The sequence below is a fragment of the Somniosus microcephalus genome, chromosome 27, assembly GCF_052327205.1.
Source record: "Somniosus microcephalus isolate GS21.2 chromosome 27, FLI_Smic_1.0, whole genome shotgun sequence".
NCBI lineage: Eukaryota > Metazoa > Chordata > Chondrichthyes > Squaliformes > Somniosidae > Somniosus > Somniosus microcephalus.
In genome coordinates, this window is record NC_141013.1 from 13,665,780 (window position 1) to 13,682,635 (window position 16,856).

A 16,856-nucleotide genomic window follows, 5' to 3' on the forward strand; every position below is an offset into this window, starting at 1 on the left:
TAAACGAAAGCATGTTAATTTAATCCAAGTACAGAACAAGTACAATTATGTTTCAGCGCTAACCTTCAATCCCTGCTGAGGTGGCATCTAATTTAAAGTTACATCCCAGCTGTTCCTTGGAGTGTTGTGGATTGTTGCACTTCAAGATTATTTGATTCATCAGAAGCTTAATTGAATTTGGTTGTGGAGACAGTGTTTTACACAGCAGCTCTGAGTTATTTATCCTACACAAACTGTGACAAAAGAGATTGATTTCATGGTCCAATCCAGATTAAGCAGTAAATTTGGTGATTTAAGGGGGTCGCACTTTTAGAAAGTGTGCAGCAAGGCATCATGCTGGTGCTCCAACTCATTGTGCCACAATATAATAGACTGCGGCTTTGCAGCTATGATTTCCTGCATAGATTCTGATCTTGGCTGTACTTTGGGGAAGGAAAACGGTTCCCCTCATGCTAAGCAGTTTCCCACAGGATGGGAAGAGAAAGTTTGTAGAGTCTTCCTTAAACACACTCAAGAGCCTGGTTACAGAGTGGCTTTGAGCAGAGAATGAAAAAAGTTCCTGAGGACTTTTCTAATAACTTAAAGAACATTTTGCAAAATATGAAGAGGTTGCAACTTTCTAATAGAAGTCGTCAAGAATAAGTCAAAAACTGTTTGCAAGGAAATGCACAGTCTCTCGACCTGTTGCCTAACCTTACTCTTCAGTTAACACAATTCTCCACTTGGGATTTCCTCTTTTTACCCCCATGCCCCTTAAAGTGCTGATTCTTGCTGAAGTTTAGTTCCATTAGTGTGTCAAATCCAATTTGTAACTACACACAAACCTGGAGGTGGCTTCATTAATGCATTGTTGTAGCATTTTTATTGATGCCCCTACTGAGAATTTTCAGATTGGGGCATTTCTCAGTCTTTACCCCTGTTGCTCAATTTCCCTAGGAGATCTTTGCTTAAATAATCCAAAAAGGAAAGTGTTCTGCAGTTCAGATGTCAGTATGTTGCTGATACAAAGCATGATAAGACCTCTCGTGATTGTATGAGTGCACTGCATCCTTTTACTACCAGTTACACCTTCAATTTGATTACCCGTGTCAAGTGTTTTTCTTCCGTTGTACAAGTTGAATGGGCTTCCATTTTTCTGCGAGAGACTACCCTTGTTTCATACAAGCAAAGGTTGGGAGCTACTAAAAGAACTGCTTGTCCCTCTAATTTGTAGCCATTGACCTTAAACTTTATGAACTCCCAGGGAAAAGTTCCTGCTCACAGCTCTTTGGCAATTAAATACAAAAGCCAAGCAGTAGAATGTAAACTAGTGCTTTTTAATGAACAGTTGATCTATAGTACTCGACCTTAACTGCATTTCAGTATAATTCATTGGGCTGAAGAAGCAAGTAATAAAACCTACCCCCAGGCATTTGCTTGGTCTCTAACAGCAGAAATGTTTGTGCTATTTTAGTTTTGGCATGTTGGGGGTTAGTTTCTATTTTGCTCATCTAAACGCATTTAGAGAATGGAACATTTCCCATTCTTTACATCCAGTGTTCCTATAAAGCACTGTTAGATGCATGTTCAATTCAAGGTAAAGCTCCTCTGTTGCTGCAGTGTTAGAAAACCAACCATACTATATCTTTGTATGGTTTCCATTTTGCACATTAGTCGTCTCCAATTGCTGCTAATTTTAGTGCCAAACTATAGGCAATTCTGTTCTATATATATAAATATATATATTTGTGGGTCAGCCGTGGTTCAGTGGGTAACACTCTCGCCTCTCAGTCAGAAGGTTGTGGGCTCAAGTCCCGCTTCAGAGACTTGAGCACAAAATCTGGGTTGACACTCCAGTGCAGTAGGGAGTGCAGTACTGCCAGAGGCGCCGTCTTTCGGAGGAGACGTTAAACCGAGGCCCCTGTCCGGTCGTAAGAGATCCCATGGCACTATTTCTAAGAAAAGCAGGGGAGTTCTCATTTTTTCTTATCATTTTGCAGAAATAACTATTTTGTTAGCAAATGTCATTTGTGTGCATTAAAATATGGTATAAGATGTTTAGTATTACAATCATTTATACACTTGAGGCACAACTTGAATAGCATTAGACTGCAATTCTCCTGTTTACACTACAACAAGTATATCAAAACACAAACCTAAAAGCAGAGTTTATTCCCCTTTGGCTCAACAAAACTCTGGGAGGCTAATGCAATGCATTTAAGTAGCTGCCGTGCTTGATGTAGAGCAGTGATAACTTATTCCTCCTTACTCGTCACCAAACGACTCCAGAATTCTATAAATTTTGGGCTTGACTTCCTATAATTAAAAGCTAGAAGTAATTATTTACAAGATAAAAACATCTGGTTGCTGTCTAATTCTCTTTATTGCTACAAGGTAGATCATATACTGCTGAAATTGACCTTTTTTAAAATTGGGGTAAAAACTAAGGTCAGGCACTGACAAAGTGCAGACGGGAACGTTAACCCTTTTAGAACTTTCTGGTCACAGAAATAAACAGATTTTTCTCCTTTTAACAAACTGAGCAAGTCTCTGGAATGATAGTGAATGAGGAAATGCTTGGAAAAATTCAAGGCCTCTTTTTATAAAAAAAAAAAAAAATGGATTTTAAACCTTGCTTTGTGGAAGTCATTCCTCCCACAGTACTTCATGTGCTACATGTGATCCTTTCCTGTTTTTGTCTGGCTTTTGAATACTGCCACATTTATGTTATTGGGCAGGTTTAAATGGCCTTGTGTTGGTTTCATTAGGTAGTTGTATCAACTAAATGTTTCTGGTTAATAATGAAAATTAATGCTGCATTATTAGGGCATTACGAATCCAATTAATAGGACATTTCAATATATGCATTTTTGAACTTTGCTGCTATTGTCCATTATTCTAGGACTGTCAATAATGTACAGGAAACTTTCTGGTATCCAGCATGGACGGGACCGACGTGGTGCCGGTTCATCAACAATTCCGGATAACCGAATGCTATAGTAAAAGATACGGAGCTCAGAGCTCCGTATAAAGCAACAAACCCTGTTGCTTACAGCTTCAAAACAATCGGCACAAGTTGCAAGCGTCTCTGTAGCTTAGCAACAGCTTCAGCTACACCCTTGCACAGCAACAAATGGAGTAAAAAAAGTAACTAAAAGTAAAAAAAGTTACCTGAACCGACTCCTGAATTTTGCCGGTGGATAGAGCGTTCCGGTTATTTAGGGGCCGGTTAATCGAAAGTTTCCTGTACTATTTATAGTAGAGCTGTTGCAAGACATTTATTGAGGGTGTCTACTGAACCCAACTGAGTCTGTTTTATTAAGCCTGTTGTGTGGACTCTTCAGTGTTACCTAGATCGAAAGCCAGTCGCCATTGTGCAGGACACCACCAAGGTTGAAAAGAGATGATAGTGAATGGAAGCCTAGTGACTAAATAATGCAAATCTTCAGGTCTTAACGGCCACATATTGTATGGTGGTAAGAGTTCCACAGTTTTAAGCTCCCGGAAAGAATTAGTTGGAATAGAAAACTGCGCAATGACTCTTAATTTCGGTATAATGAGGTTGTAAGGAGTAGCACTGTGCAATATGTTTGGAGAAAAGTTTAGACCAGTAATGATTACAGTAGTATCAGTAGACTAGATACACCATACAAAGCTTGTAATGGAGAGATTAAGTTGAAAGCTAGAGAAGGATTGCCTACTGGACAGGAAGCTGCTTCTTGCCTCCTAGCTAGGAATGTCAGAATGGTGTTGGAAGAGCTTCCTGAGATGTGGGATTCAAATCTTTAGCGAACTGTTTAAATGTAAATAAGATATCACTGCTTCACTTTATTTTAAACTTGTAAAGCTGTCAGGTTCTGCCTGTCTCCTTACTCACTGGAAGAAACAGATTTGCACAGCACTCTACGAATTGTGCTTTATATTCTGTTGCCGTGTGCCTAAGGTATTTTCTTTTGTTTTTGCTTAGGGCACAGGAAACCTTTCTTCAATGGGACCAATGTCGGAGGTTTTACAACTTCCTAATGGCAGACAACATGAAAAAGATTATTTTGTTTCACAGGTGACTTTCATTTCTGTTAGTTATTCATTTGCTTATTGTGATTACAGAATATATTCTGTAAAAGATGCTGCGAAGGATTCATATTTCTCTTTAGAGAACAAGAGTGGCCTGTGAAACTGCTATATAATTATAACAGCCAATGTTTAACCTGTTTGTGCATAATTGTGTGCTAACTGAAGGGGCAGTTTGCTTAACATAAATTCTTTTTGTTCTTGCCCTCTAGCTCCATTATGTACCTGTTTGTGCCTTCTTAAGCAGAGTTTATGTGCACCTTCATATTCAAGCACACAATTTGAAAATGTCTGTGTAAGCTGATTTTATATTGTGCTCACTGCCATGGTAGTGCCCCTGGCCCTCAATGCACAGGTCTCGCACAACCAATGGTAATGCCAAAATAAACTTGCTGGGTTTGCTAATACCAGCACTTGGGTCTTCCTGGTCACCAGCCTAGGCAAGTTTACTTTGATGTTGCTACTAGTTGCGTGGGAGTTGTTAGCACTCATATTGCCGTATAAAAGCAGCGCTTGTCGATTAGCCAGTGCAAGATTTTTGATATTACTTAATTAAAGGAAAATTAGTTCTTGGATTTATAATGTTGTTTTTGTGTTGGTGTGCTGTCAGCTGCAGGTAGAAGATAATCCTGTCACCAGAACCCAGTACAGAACTACAAAGGAAATTCATTTTGCATCTCCAACAGCTTCCAGAACCAATTTCTTATGGATTCTGAGAGCTCTAAAATGTGGGCTTCCTTCCCATTAGCTCTCCAACAGACCCAATAGCACTGAGGTTGTGCATCTCTGCACTCTTCCCAGTATCCTAGCTTCCATATAAAATAGTCTGCACGGCCATGATGTGTTGAAGATTTTGTGCCACTAAATTCAGCAGAGTGGGGACTGGGGTGACGAGATGTTCACTCCAGTATTTTTAATCTGCAACGGTTATATGACTTGTTACTGCTGATGACCTGTGGCCATTGTTTACAGGACAGGGTGACTTCTATATTTTTTAGTGCAGATATGCCTGTTAATACTCATACTGTATTACAGAGAATAGAAATTGGATTTTAATCTTTAAAAGTAAAAAAAAAACCTCACAATTTGAGAAAATTATGACATTGTTATGTAATTACTATTAGATCCATCTTTTATTGCCGCCTTTGCAGGAAGATTATAGCATAGCACACACAGTAAAGGGAATAATTAATAGACTGAGTTCAAAGAAAGCAAAGGTGGAAAATTGCCTTCTCCTGGTCCATGCTGGAATCACGCTCTTCATTGACAAAAGAGACAGCCGTGGCTACTATAGGTGATGCTGTACTGTATTCAGTCAACATTGCATGTGTTTGCCTGTATCTACTTTTCATAACATTAGATTCTCTGCCAATTGGCATCCATAAATATGAGTTAGAAATTAACATTTTGTAACGTATATGTTACAGAAAAATACTATTTGGAGAAAATGAGTTCAATACACCAAATGCTCTGGTAGATGTAGACCTTAGCAAACTCTATACAGCAACTTCTCTGATGCACATTGATGACAACATCATGAGGTAAGTGGCAGTATGTCATCTTGGTTTCTGCTAGCGATCTCACCTCTGTTAGAAATTGTGGTTTCCGGCCCCCTGCTAGGAGTTTAATCTCTTAATCTGAGTTGACACTCCAGCAGAGTGCTAAGGAAGTGCTGCATTGTCAGTGGTGCTGTTTTTTGGTGCCTATTCAGATGAATGTAAAAGAGCCCATGCACTTCTCAATGAAGAGCTGAGGGCCTTCCCAGTGTTTTAGCAACATTACTCTTTCAACCCTCAGCCAACACTGCCAAAACACAGATTAACTTGTCAAACATTTCACCTACATTTCATCCCATAGATGTCTGAGAGGATGCTTCCCTCAGACTTGCTTTTTTGCTTATTTTGAGAACAGATCTTGTTTTTCTCCCTGTTTTGTGTTAATTCATAACACTCTTAATTTATATTGTACGATAGCAAAATACTGCAGATGCTGGAAATCCAAAATAACAACAGAGAATGCTGGAAAAACTCAGCAGGTCAGGCAACATCCGTGGAGAGAAATTTGAGTTGACGTTTCAGGTTGAAACCCTTCTTCAAAACTGGAAAGAAAATAAAAAGATCGAAGGCAAAGCTCCATCTCTGACTCCTCTCTTCCCTTCCTCGACTTCTCCGTCTCCATCTCTGGGGATAGGTTATCGACCAATATTCACTACAAGCCCACTGACTCCCACAGTTACCTGGACTACACTTCCTCCCACCCCGCCTCCTGTAAGGACTCTATTCCATTCTCCCAGTTTCTCCGCCGTATCTGCTCCGACGATGCCACCTTCCACACCAGTGCTTCCGACATGTCTTCCTTTTTCCGCAACCGAGGATTCCCCTCCACCGTGGTCGACACGGCCCTCGACCATGTCCGTTCTATCTCACGCACTTCTGCCCTCACCCCTGCCCCTCCCTCCCGGAACCACGATAGGGTTCCCCTTGTCCTCACCTTTCACCCACCAGCCTCCACATTCAACGGATCATCCTCCGCCATTTCCGCTACCTCCAAAGTGATCCCACCACCAAACACATCTTCCCCTCCCCTCCCCTTTCAGCATTCCGTAGGGACCGCTCCCTCCGAGACACCCTAGTCCACTCCTCTATCACCCCCAACAGCCCCTCCCCTTCGCCTGGCACCTTCCTGTGCAAGCACAGGAGATGTAACACCTGCCCCTATACCTCCCCCCTTCCCACTGTCCAGGGCCCCAAACACCCCTTCCAGGTGAAACAGCGATTCACTTGTACTTCTTGCAATCTAGTATACTATATTTGCTGCTCACAATGCGGTCTCCTCTACATTGGGGAGACCAAACGCAGATTGGGTGACCGCTTTGCGGAACACCTCCGTTCAGTCCGTAAGGGTGACCCCAAGCTTCCGGTTGCCTGTCATTTTAATTCACCGCTCCATTCCCACTCAGACCTCACCGTCCTTGGCCTCTTGTATTGTTCCACGGAAGCTCAATGTAAACTCGAGGAACAGCAAATCCTCTTCCGATTAGGCACTTTGCAGCCTTCCGGACTCAATATCGAGTTCAATAATTTCAGATCATAACCTCGGCCTCTATTACTTTTTTCCTTTTAATTTTTTCCACTCCTTTGTTTTGGGTCCTCCTTTTCCCCCCCTCCTTTCCTTTTGTTTCTCTCTCTCACCTGGCAGCTGTCCTTATCCTGCCAGTACACTTCACACCTAATCTCAGCTGCCTTTTGTCTCCACGGGCCCATTACCATCTCATCTGGCTTCTAATACCTTTTATTGTCTCCTTTTCTTCTTTTGTTCGATCGCAGCTTTGCCTTCGATCTTTTTATTTTCTTTCCAGTTTTGAAGAAGGGTTTCAACCCGAAACGTCAACTCAAATTTCTCTCCACGGATGTTGCCTGACCTGCTGAGTTTTTCCAGCATTCTCTGTTCTTAAATTATTTTTTTCTCACAAATGAATAATATAAATTTTGGTAGGAGTGCTTCAGTTCATGGGAATCCAGTACATAGCCACTTTAACAGTGGGTTTCAATAGTACTCTAAGTCTGTTATTTTTCAGCTAATCTTCAATATTTCTGCTAAATTTGCTTGCTCATTTACCAAAGCTGTTTATCTGTCTTTATGGTCCCCACCCAAAAGAATTCTATATTTAAGATCGACAAATGTACAACAATAACTTGCATTTATATAGCACATCTAACGTAGAAAAACGTCCTGTGGCACTTCAGAGGCATAATCAAAATCAATGGATGCTGAGCCAAAGAGAGAGATGTTAGGAGGGGTGACCAAACACTTGGGCAAACAGGTGAGTTTAAAGGAAGGCCTAAGAGAGAGAGAGAGAGAGAGAGGAGAGGAGGATTTAGGGAGAGAATTCCAGAGCGTGGGGCTGAGGCTGCTGAAGGCACGGCCACAACTTGTTGGGCAAAGTGAGGTATGGACAAGAGGTCAGAGTGGAAAGACTGGAGAATTGGGGGAGGAGGCTTGAGAATTAGGGTTGGAGAAGGTTACAGAGATTGGGACGGGTGCAGCTATGGAGAGATTTAAACACAAGAATGAGAATTTTAAATGTTGGGGGGCCGGGAGCCATGTGTACCTTTATCACATGTCCAGGAATGGATTTTAAGAAATAGTACACAAGTCATGAAAATATTTCCATTATACCAACAGAAAACTATTTAAAATAACTGTTCTGCTGACGGGTAAGGTGCGAAGTGCAATGTGTATAGAAAAATGCGCAAACATCAACATTTTTGAACTGCACAAGCTCCACTGCCCCCTCCTATTTCTCATCTACATGCTACCCCTCGGCCACATCATCCGAAAACATGTCTTCAGGTTCCACATGTATACTGACGACATCCAGCTTGACCTTACCACCACCCCTCTCAACCCCTCCACTGTCTCTAATTTGTCACACTGTTTGTCCAACGTCCAGTACTGGATGAGCAGAAATTTCCACCAACTAAATATTGGGAAGACCAAAGCTATTGTCTTCGGTCCCTGCCATTCCCTAGCCACAGTCTGCATCCCTCTCCCTGGCATCTGTCTGAGGCTGAACCAAACCGTTCGCACACCTTGATGTCATATTTGACCCCAAGATGAGAGATCTCGCCATTACCAAGACCGCCTACTTCTAGCTCCATAACATCGCCCGACTCTGCCCCGTCCCAGCTCATTTGCTGCTGAATACCTCATCCATTGTTACCTCTAGACTTGACTATTCCAACCCTTTTCTGCCCAGTCACCCATCTTCCACCCTCCATAAACTTGGGCTCATCCAAATCTCTGCTGCCCATATCCTAACTCGCACAAAGTCCCGTTCACCTATCACCCCTCTGCTTGCTGACCTACATTGGCTCCCAGTCCGGCAATGCCTCAATTTAAAAATTCTCATCCTTGTTTTCAAATCCCTCCATGGCCTTGCATTTCCCTATCTCAGGCCTCCTCCAGCCATACAACCATCGAAGATCTCTGCGGTCCTCCAATTCTGGCCTCTTGCGCATCCCCGATTTTTAATCTCTCCACCATTAGTGGCCGTGCTTTCAGCTGCTTAGTCCCTAAGCTCCAGAATGCCCACCCTAAATTTCTCTTTCCTCCCCCCCCCTCTCCTTCTTTAAGCCTACCTCTTTGACCAAGTTTTTGGTCACCTGCCCTAATTTCTCCTTGTGTGGCTCAGTCTCAAATGTTGTTTCATACCCTCCTGTGCAGCGCCTTGGGATGTTTTACTACATTAAAGACGCTATATAAATGCAAGTTGTTACTGAAAAATCTTCTTTCTAACCTCTCTCTTTTGTGCTGCCTGTACTGATCCTAAATTTATATCCCCATATTATGGATTTATTCGTTAGTGAAAATAATCTTTAACAATTAACTCTGACGCTTTCATAATTTTAACACTTCTATTAGCTTGCCCCTTAACCACCTTTGTTCTAGAAAATAATGGATTGTGGTCATGTTGATTTGAGAGGTTCCAGCAATTCAGTTTTTTATATTGCATAATTCAAATGTAACTGTTCTACTTTTATCTATATTTTGACTGTAAAGTGAGTGTATCACTTCACTGTTTGTTCTTTTCATCCAATGAGCCTATCTCTAATATGTTTTGGATCTATAGTAATGTCTATTTATTTCAGAAAGTTCCATGGGTATGACACACTGAAAGAATATTATGAGCAAGAAAGCTGTATGCACTATCTTCACAATGTAAGTGATCCTGATTCTGGTTCAAATTGTAATCCAGTTCTTTGCATCTCACTGCAATGTGATTTGTATTAACTTTATCCAGCTTCAAAAAAAACATCATGGCAGCCATATAAAGCAGATATCACTGCAAAGGATGAAACATTGCATGTGGTCAAATTGACGTTCCTGGAATGCCCGGCTGCAGAAGCCCCCCTATCCCTTCCCATTAATACTCCGTGATGGAAATGGCCTTGCATGGGTTCAAAGACCAAGCACTGCATTCAGTTTGTCTACGTAGTGAGCTATCACTCGGCTTGGAATGTGAATTCCAGGAGGATCCACATCAGTGGCAGTTTAGTGTCCTTGAGGCCTGAAAGCTTAAAGGCAGTACTTACAAAGGCCATGCATTCTTACACAATGGACAAAGATAAAGTCACCATTTGTTTTGTAGGTAAATATAAAATAGCTATTGAGCCATATTGTATTCCAATGCAAACTAATGCAATCAAAGGATTTTGATATTGTCCTAAACCATCACCATGACAACAAAGCTTAATTAGAACCCAGAGATTATGTTACAATCAAATGTTATATTATACATGTACAGATGCTTTCAGTTTACTAGCCTGCCTCTTCCTCTTCCCCTTCCCCTCCCCCCATTCAAATGCCTGTTGTTCTGGGCTGTAATGGAAGTCCACTCTATATTGTGGGTCACGTGGCAAGAAAGGTCATTAAATTCCCCAGTATCATCGGCCTTCCCTAGCTTGATATTGTGATGCAAGCAAATCTGGCTCTCGAGCACATTTTTGCACTTGGGATTTCTATTTAGTGTCCAGGAGGATGGAGTCATCAGTGCTGTGGGGTGTCCAGTGAGAATTGTTACTGCTGCTGCAGGAGGACAGAGCATTTGATTTTCCCCACTTCCCAATTCTTTTGTCTTGCTTCTAAAAAAAAAAAAAATACAGGTTAATCCACACGGTGTATTGCTTGGCTTCTAAAATGTAGATTTTGTTGGTACCAAAAGCTCGTGCATCTGTGAATAAGAACATAAGAAATAGGAGCAGGAGTAGGCCAATCGGCCCCTCGAGCCTGCTCCACCATTCAATAAGATCATGGCTGATCTGATCCTGACCTCAAATCTACTATCACTCTCCATATCACCTGAACCCATGTGATCTCCCGGGAGAGGCGAGAAACCAGATAAACAAACCCAATGGCCAATTTGGGGGGAAAAATCTGGGAAATTCCTCTCCGACCCATCTAGGCGATCGAAACTCGTCCAGGAGATCACTCTGTCCCTGTATTTTCTACAGTACTTACCTTCTGTAAAAGGCGATCTCCACCCCAGCCAGGAACAGGAATAGAACCATCTCCTGAAATCTAACACAGAATTAGAACACAAGAAATAGGAGCAGAACCAGGCTACATGGCCCCTGGGCCCACTCCGCTACCCACTGGGCCATGACCATTCCGAACATAAGAACATAAGAAGCAGGAGTAGGCCATACGGCCCCTCGGGCCTGCTCCGCCATTCAATAGGATCATGGCTGATCCGAATCTAGACTCACGTCCACTTGCATATTCTTATTTCTAAATGCTACTGTTGATTTCAGTAGCTGCATTTTAAACATCTGGACTTCATGGTGAATATGAACACTCTTGAATAACTGATCTTTCCGAGTAATCACTGGTTATAAAATGCCTCCAGTTACAACATGCTTTTGTGCTGGTCCTCAAACACTGTACAGGAAACTTTCTGGTATCCGGCACGGACGGGACCAACCTGGTGCCGGTTCATCAACAATTCCGGATAACCGAACGCTATAGTAACCGTATAAAGCAACAAACCCCACAGCTTCAAAACAATCGGCACAAGTTGCAAGCGTCTCTGTAGCTTAGCAACAGCTTCAGCTACACCCTTGCACAGCAACAAATGGAGTTTAAAAAGGTAATAAAAGTTAACGGAACCGACTCCTGAATTTTGCCGGTGGATAGAGCGTTCCGGTTATTTAGGGACCGGTTAATTGAAAGTTTCCTGTACATTGTTGTTGCTAGGGCTATTTAACATATTGGTACCAATAAACAGTAGGAAAAAGTGCACAAACCAATCTTTGGCATTCTCTACCCCAAAGGGCTGTGGATGCTGAATCGTTGAGTATATTCAGGGCTGAGAGAGGTTTATTTTTGGACTCTAAGGGAATCAAGGGATATGGAGATTGGGCAGGAAAGTGTAGTTGAGGTTGAAGATCAGCCATGACATTGAATGGCGGAGCAGGCGCGAGGGGCCGTATGACCTATTCCTGCTCCTAATTCTTATGTTCACTTTCATTCTCTCAAATTGTTCCCATCAGTAGCAGTCCTGTAACCTCTGGTACCTTGTGCAAAATAGTCTCTCCAGACAACCTAAATGTGTCTGAAAAATAACTATACAGGAAACTTTCTGGTATCCGGCACGGACGGGACCGACGTGGTGCCGGTACATCAAAAATTCCGGATAACCGAACGCAATAGGAAAAGATACGGAGCTCAGAGCTCCGAATAAAGCAACAAACCCAACAGCTTCAAAACAATCGGCACAAGTTGCAAGCGTCTCTGTAGCTTAGTAACAGCTGCAGCCACACCCTTGCACAGCAACAAATGGAGTAAAAAAAAAGGTAATAAAAGTTACCTGAACCGACTCCTGAATTTTGCCAGTTAACCGACATTTCCGGTTATTTAGGGGCCGGTTAATCGAAAGTTTCCTGTACTGGGTATTTTCTACAGTTAAAGGGGGCAGTGTACAAATATTTTTCATACATCCACCATTCTGCTTTATTGAAATTCCAGTTTTTTTGGGATGTGGAGGGCGGAAGGGAAGATCAATTTACAGTGCATTCCATAAAACATTCAAATCGCTGCCATTAAGTTTTACTGAAATCCCAGTGCCAACAATTGTATAGCAAGAATACTTGGTGGTGGGGGGTGGGGGGGGAGAAACTAGTCAAAACAGGTACAAAAACTTAGTGACTGCAGATAAGCAGATGAAATTATTTAAAAGGCTCGTCTTTACTATTCCCATCAGTAGATGGCATCTGTTTGTCATGTAATGACTGTTTTTACCTGCTGATACAGATCCAGATTCCTCTTCTACTAGTGAATGCTTCGGATGACCCCCTAGTGCATGAAAGCTTGCTGACCATCCCTCGTTCACTTGCAGGTGAGTTTAATGATTATGCCTTTTGGATGTTAGAAATTTTTAAAAAAGCAAAATCCCTGTCTATCTTTAATACTCCGAACTAGACCATTGTTTTTATGTAAATATTTCCTACCTTACAAGCTAGAAATTCTTGATAGTTGATGTGAATTCAAAAATTCACCCCAGGTTCATTCAATCCCTGGTCTCAGCCAGGTTGTTTCATTGTCTAATTTTTTCTTCTTTTCTCTGATAAATATCTTCATCTTGGGAGTGCTGCCCACTGACCCGAAGAATGCAGGTTCAGTCTTCCGTCTCTGCTGAGTTAGTTACTCTCAGCTAGGGCAAATATTAAGGTCCTACAACTGGCCTCAATGTTCCTCTGCTAGGGAGGGAAAAATTCAGCTTGGGTTCCTGCTCCTGATTGCGCTCCGGTGACAATTGCTGGAAAATATTAAATTTGTCAATGTCGACTGAGGACAAGGACTAGGCATGGGTACATGATGCCCCTCACTCATTATCTAGGTGCATGCACACATTGCCACTGGAATGAGGTACTGGAGGGCCTTTTTTGCCTATGGAACTATACCCCTGTGGGAGAGGATGAAGAATATTCGAGTTACAAAACTGAAAACTTGCTATGAATTGATTCTGGAATTAGTTCAATTGAGGTGATTGCAATGATGTAGCTATATTCTGCATCCAGCTTGTGCTCCGGATTCAACCAATTTACATCACGCTGTTTAACCCTGAATGAATGCCGAATGTTTTAGCGCTGTCTAGCTCAGATTCAACTTATCATTTTAAAATCCAGCCACATTTTGGAGATTATGAAAAAGCAATAGTTGATGGTAAGCATGGAGGGCTGATGCCATGGAACAGAGGGCTGAGAGTTCAAGCTCCCGCTCCACTGGAGTGTGTAATGTCAGCTTCCCTGGGCATGGATAAGGCCAGGTATCTTTCTCCACCTCCACAACCCCTTCCTGAGAGAGAGAATGAAGTGAGGGGTCCACAAAGGTTCGCTTATTACAAGACTTATTAGGCTGTGCACTGCACCCTCTAGATTAGAGGTGCATGGGTAGCCCAGGGGACCACATGAGAGGAGAATGGGGGATAAGGAGTGCACACCATTCATTGCAGTGTCATGTATTTTGGGGGTAGAGTGAAATACAGAAATGTCTTCATTGCTTTCAAATTCTGTACATATAGCGACAGTAAAATAATTTGAGACTAATATAGAAATGTAGAGATCCAACACAGTATTTGGCGCTGTATTTTCTGAACCAATGTAATTTATACATTTATTATGGCTCCATACAAAGATAGCACAATCCTTTAAAAGGTTAGCTTGGAAACTTAAATTTGTTTATTTTCCTGCTGTAGTGGCTTGGGAGCGCCTTCTGTTGGTTGCATTGTACAAATGCTTGCAGTTCAGTAGTAGTGCCAATTATCTGTATCCAATGCATAATTGAACTCCTAATATTTGAACACAGTGTAAAAAATATTTGGGGTTGGGGTAGGCGGGACTATTTTTGAGAAACTTGGGAGAATGGGTAAAGTCTGCAGTCTAGAAAATCAGAAGACTGGGAAATCAGTGATTTTGATGTTGCCACCTTTAGGATTTAAATGCCGATAGATTAAATATTTTTCTAGTGTTGAGAAATTTACTTTCCAAATACACAACATCCTTTGCAGTTTTTGAATAATTGAGTTAGACTATAGTTGCTTTTCTATTTTTCGAATGCTGCTGACCCCAAGTTCACGGGCCTAGCACCCGGAATCTGTCAAGTTTATATCCGTGTTGCTACCAGTTGTGCAAGACCCACGCACTGGGAGCATGTTGCGCTAGTGCAATATCAAAGCAGTTTTTGAATCAGCACGAGCAATACTCTCACTTGACATAACTCCACAATTACATAATCTTGAAACCAGCTGTCCCTGTAACCTTTCCATCACTCAAAGCTTTTACTTGATAAAAATGAAGATGGCTCCAGAATGGCATGACCTGTGTTCGAGTTACCCTGTTCCACTTTTTAACACCCAGCAGTCGATTATGTTTCACATCTGTGTTGAATTCTGCCAATGAAATATGCCTGAAACAGATGCAACACAGCAGAAAATTGAACACAATAGTTTTGCTAATGTCCCATAAATCAGACATCAAACATAACTTTCAGCAACCAAAATGTAATGTTAGTCAGTGGCTCTCGGTAAACCCAGTTGTGACTAGGGTTAATTGGGAGACCATAGCAGGACGATGGATGAGTTCATCTGGAGCACGAATTGCAGTACAAAACACTAGCAGGAGGAATGTATTCAATAAAACGCATGTGTTTTTAGGTTTTAAAACCTTGTTTGATACAAGAAGTAGTTTATGGGAAAGTCTCTTGCACAACTGTCACAAATTGAACCATAAGATCAGCATGGTGTATACTGCTAAACTCGAACAGTTCTGGGCTGCAGCAAAATGGATTAGTGTGTACTCGAGTACCGGTGAAGCTTGGCAGCCCTGAAATCTTCCTCTTTGCACAGATGGGATGAATTCATTCAATTCTTAGTCGTTGGTTGAGTACCTCTTGCACTGTGGTTATGGTGTACTCCAAGTCTGAGACTGAGAGCTGCACAGTGCAATTTGTAGCCGACAGCACCCGAGTTACACTGCTGCGAATCGCACTTCACCAACCAGCAGAGAGCTCGGCTTGTGTCCAATCAATTTTAAATCATTTGAGAGTACAGATGGGAGCATCCATTTTCGCAAAGCACTAGAATAGAAAACTCCGTTTAAGATTATTAAATTGGAGATGCGCTTAGTTGAATGATCAGAAACGGTCTTACTTTGGAGGTCTCAGCTGCTTTCGGGAATGAGATCAGGACCTGGCTCTGGCGTTCTACTGTTGATTTTTGCATGGACGTGAAACCTGTGCAATTATACTTGTACCATTAAAGCTTTCTACTCCAGGTTGTTTGAGATGGGGGTTGGGAGGGAAGAGGGAAAGCGAAGGATTCCACCCAAGGGTATTAAAATAAATAGGTGAAAAACTTGCAGTTGCATTAATCCTAATTTTCCAAAGCTCTCTGGATTCAGAAATTGTGCCTTTTGGATTGGAAAATTGCAAATGTCACTCCATTGTTTAAGAAGGGAGGAAGAGACAAACCAAGTACAGGGGTAACTACAAACCTGTCAGTTTAACATGAGTTGTGAAGCTGTTACTGGAATCTGTCCTCTGAAACAGAGTGACTGACCACTTGGACAAGTATCAACTGATCAAAGAGAGTCAGCATAGATTTGTTTAAACAAAATACAAAATAAAAAATACTGCAGATGCTGGAAATCTGAAATAAAAGCAGAAAATGCTGGAAATACTCAGCAAGTTAGGCAGCATCTGTGGAGAGAGAAACAGAGTTAACATTTCAGGTCGATGACCCTTTGTCAGAACTGGAAAAAGTTAGAGATGTAACAGATTTTAAGCAAGTGTAGGGCCGGGAAAGGGGGGAGGGGAGGAAAGTACAAAAGGGAAGGTCTGTGATAGGGTGGAAGGCAGAAGAGATTAAAAGATATAAGGAATGATGGTGTAAGGCAAAAGGAGATGGTAATGGGACAGCAGTTAGGCAATATGAAAAGTTGTTGCTAGCTAGGAGATTGATCTGAGATTGGCAGCTACAGTGCAACCACAGCCTGTTTTAGTTGATTTTATTTTCTCCCCATTGTATTTATGTGGCAATCTCTGGGATTCTAAGATTATTGTAACATGTAAAATATTTATCCTAATCACCATTTTTTTTATATCAATTATTATAGAGCAGTAAAACAAAACTGCTCAAAAACATGGGTCAAATCTTTTTATGATTTCACAAGGTTGAGTTTATTTTGCCTACAGTATACTGATGGATAAAAACACTGGCATGTGTAGCACAAACATGTATTTTCATCCTT

At 41.7% G+C, this 16,856-nt stretch overlaps 1 protein-coding gene across 3 annotated transcripts in view; it reads left to right on the forward strand.

Annotated features, from left to right (window-relative positions):
- The window catches only part of LOC147099986 (monoacylglycerol lipase ABHD2-like), a 126,703-nt gene that overhangs the window by 97,926 nt on the left and 11,921 nt on the right, over positions 1-16,856 (forward strand). For all 3 annotated transcript variants that reach the window (XM_085968545.1, XM_085968544.1, XM_085968546.1), the window contains exons 7-10: positions 3,947-4,039; positions 5,478-5,591; positions 9,702-9,771; positions 12,862-12,946. In XM_085968545.1, coding sequence (XP_085824671.1) covers positions 3,947-4,039; positions 5,478-5,591; positions 9,702-9,771; positions 12,862-12,946 — 362 coding nt within the window. The remainder of the gene's footprint in view (positions 1-3,946; positions 4,040-5,477; positions 5,592-9,701; positions 9,772-12,861; positions 12,947-16,856) is intronic.